This window comes from Seriola aureovittata, chromosome 12 (assembly GCF_021018895.1).
Source record: "Seriola aureovittata isolate HTS-2021-v1 ecotype China chromosome 12, ASM2101889v1, whole genome shotgun sequence".
Taxonomy (NCBI): domain Eukaryota; kingdom Metazoa; phylum Chordata; class Actinopteri; order Carangiformes; family Carangidae; genus Seriola; species Seriola aureovittata.
This window is the reverse complement of record NC_079375.1, coordinates 18682073-18685442: the sequence shown is the minus strand read 5'-3', so window position 1 is coordinate 18685442 and position 3370 is coordinate 18682073. Positions and strand designations below refer to the sequence as shown.

The following is a 3370-nucleotide window of genomic DNA, read 5'->3' as shown; positions in this document are numbered from 1 at the left end:
ATTGTCAGTGATATGTAATCTGAACACGTTTACACAGCAGGCAGCTGCAAATTCCCATTTTCCTTGTCAAGTGAAACTGTTGGTTTTGTCCCTTGACTTTCTGGTCAAGGACACGGTGAACACAACTTCAGGGTTAATAATGGGAGATAGAAGTTATCATATCTTTACATGCTGATTTCTCTGTCACACCCTGACCCTCATAATCTATACTGGCTGACGGTGCTTTTTTTTAGCGAATAAATGAGAAATGTGAGAAAATATAATGCTCATGTGTTTATTATGAAATGTACATGTGGATACATTCAAGTGCGACAGCTCAGTGGGAGTCAATCACAACATTTATTTGGGCATATCATTATTGAAATGTAGAAGACAAACAAAAATATCTCATAAAACAGCACTTTAAATAATAACAGTAAAATTAAATAGAAAACAGCTCTAAAATAAGTTGTAACAAAGCACACAAAACAAAACACAAATAGGAACCATAAATAACTAACTTAGAATAAATAACTACCTGTTTAAAGGCAAAGATATGAAAGAACAGATCTACTTTTTGATTCACAATGCAAAACAAAACAGTGGCTCTGTGCAGCAGTAACATCTTTCTTCATCTTAAACAAAAAAAAAGAAGTGATGAATGAAAGAAGGCGTTTTTAATTTAGTTAACCAATGAAAATATGTGATAAAATGTTCATTTAAGAACAGTCAGGTTCACAATGTAACATATATTTTTCAAGTGGAAATGCTCTCCCAAAGGATTGAGTTTACAGTAAAAAAAAAAAGAAAAAAAAAGAAAAAGTCACTTTTTTTTTCTTCAGGCACAGTGACATTTACTGACAATCAAGTCATCGAAAGGTGTCAGCTTTAACTTTCCCTTGCTGTCATAGTGCATGAGGACCATGGGCTCGTAGGTGGCTGGCACGCAGCAGGGGTGAGGTGTCCCACCTTTGGCAATCTGGTGCAGCCGAGATTTCACCTGTGTGTGCATGCTGGCTGGCTTGTAGTTGTGTGGGCAGGTGCCGTCACAGTAGTGCATTGTGTATTCGGCCGGGGCCACCACCCAGTCCGTCCAGCCGATGTCCTTGAAGGACACGGCGAGTGACTTCCGGCAGCACCATCCCCGTTCGTCGCAGTCGTCCTCCTTGTTGGAGCGACGTCTCCTCTCTGCCGGCTCTGGCTGCACGAGGCCTAATTCCAGAGAAATGGTTGGGTTTGCCTCGAGGGCATCTCTGTCAAGCACAACCATCCCTATATCCACCACCAGAGCCTGACCGCCATCACTTCTCATCCACCTCGCCACCTCAGGGCTGATGTCCAACATCACATCCTGAGTGCTGGACACGTTGCCATGGACAGGAATGTCTGTCTGTGTCCAAGCAGGAGAGTTCATTGCCTTCCTCCCGTTGACTTTAACTTTAATGTCTCGTCTTACCTCAGGCTGAGCTGATGTGTGTTTATTTACGATCTGCCTGGAAATCATCAGTTCTGCCCGAGTGAGTGTCAGTTCAGTCTGAATGTTTTGGTTTTTATTGAAAACAGCTCTGTGCCACTGCATGTGTCGATCTGACTGTGGGTGTTTTTCTTTCCAAAGCACTTTCACTTGCTCCACTAAAAAAACACACACACACACACACACAAGCGCCATTAGGAGTTGGCAGCATCCTGTAATGATTTGGCAAAGAACATATAGGAAACAACATGGCATGGAACAACTGAGATTAGAAAAACAAAGGAAACACAAACATGTTTTTGATCTATATTGTACCTATCGTCACTGGTCGGCTTATTATTGATGACATTGATAAAAATGTGTTCGCAGTGTAACATCATGTGAAAGGTGTGCCAGTCACGCTCATGATCTCTAAAAGCTTGTAGGAATGTGTTTGCTTTGTTTACAGGACTGTTTGTCTATTCACATATGTTTAAACTCTGCAGATAAATTCCAGGAAGTCAGCGATCTTTACCTGGAGCATGAACTATAGGGACAGAAGCTGTTTGTAGTGTTCGTAACCGCACCAGTACAATAGCTTTTGTCTGTGTCTGCAGAGGTAAACTCACAGCGTTCCTTCCTGCTCCCACTCAGACTTATCAAATTGGCTTTTCACAACAGTTATTTAAGTGCAATGATGACTTAATTAAATGTTTTCAAGTCGCATCCTCGTCTAACGAATGTCTCACCTGTGGCTGGAAAGAGGACAGTAGAAACTGTGGACTGCCTGGTTTCCCTCATCGATTGGCTGGAATTTCCTCTCATCACTCTCAGTTTGTCTGTGTAGAGCTGATGCATCTTCTTCAACTCCTGCACCGTGGCCTTTTGGGTTGGCCTGGGCTCCCTGTCCATACCCAACGAGCTGAGGATCCCCGTCTTCACCGCCTCCAAAAGCAGGACGTTCTGGCTCTCGGTCCCGCCCACGTCAGGTGTGCCTTCGTGGGCCTCGGAGTGAGGCCGGCTCTCCCCTGAGCTGGAGAGGGAGACGAGGAGCAGCAGCGTGCAGGGGATGACTCGATGGAGTGTGCGTGATCTGAGCATGGTGAGCCGGCCAGGTAGGTCTGGTTTGAGATTGCTGCAGCTCAGTGGATGGGGTTTGTCCATGACATGAATGAAATTCCTGACACTATTTATAGAACCTCTGTGTTGCCACACCCCTGTCAGTCAGGTGAGTCAGGTGAACCTGTGATGGGCTATATGTCATTATGTTGCAACATTTCGCACTATTGTGTTATGTATTAACATGTGACCGATGAAATTACAAATCCAAATTAAGAAATTAAGCTTTAATTAACAGGGTTTTATTTCAGTTTTATTTCCACAGTGGGGGGGTGAAGGCAGAGACGGGAAAGACATGAAATAAAGGGGTTTCTGGATGAGATTTAGATACGTCACAAGTACATAATGAGCACCTCACTGTCACCCGGATTGTCCAGTAATGCGTCACTTAATCAAATAAATGACCGTATGTCTTACAGTGACCAGTTTTAAGAAGAGGGAGAATGGGCAATTACATTAGCTCCTCTGGGGTTATCAATGACAATGTGATAGTTTATTGATTCCTGTAAGGCTGTGACGCTGGTCCCTTGTAGCCCTGCCCAGAATGGTCAGCGGTCAGGATCAGCTAGAGACGGATTTAGACTTTTGTTAATTTGCCATCCAGTTGCCTAAACCTGGGAAGCCCCATCTCTGTACAGCTCTGATTGACAGCATACAATAAATCAATAATAAACATTAAATAAAGACAGAAAACAATGGAGAGAGTTAATTTCCTGTCACTCCTCTGTCCATTAACCATAAAAAAGAGATAAACAAACTGAGAAGTTATCTCCTCTGTTGAAAAAGAGAACTGTCTCTAGCTTCTGTGACAAAGACTGT

General features: G+C 43.3%; 1 protein-coding gene across 1 annotated transcript; it reads right to left on the bottom strand.

Moving 5' to 3' along the window:
* Window positions 1-301: 301 nt before the first annotated feature.
* LOC130179289 (growth/differentiation factor 8) lies at window positions 302-2557 on the bottom strand. The gene is made up of 2 exons (XM_056392184.1): window positions 2182-2557; window positions 302-1611 (listed from the first exon to the last, which is right to left on the bottom strand). The coding sequence occupies exons 1-2, from the start codon at window positions 2531-2533 to the stop codon at window positions 818-820; spliced, it is 1146 nt and encodes a 381-aa protein (XP_056248159.1). The 5' UTR covers window positions 2534-2557; the 3' UTR covers window positions 302-817.
* Window positions 2558-3370: the final 813 nt, after the last annotated feature.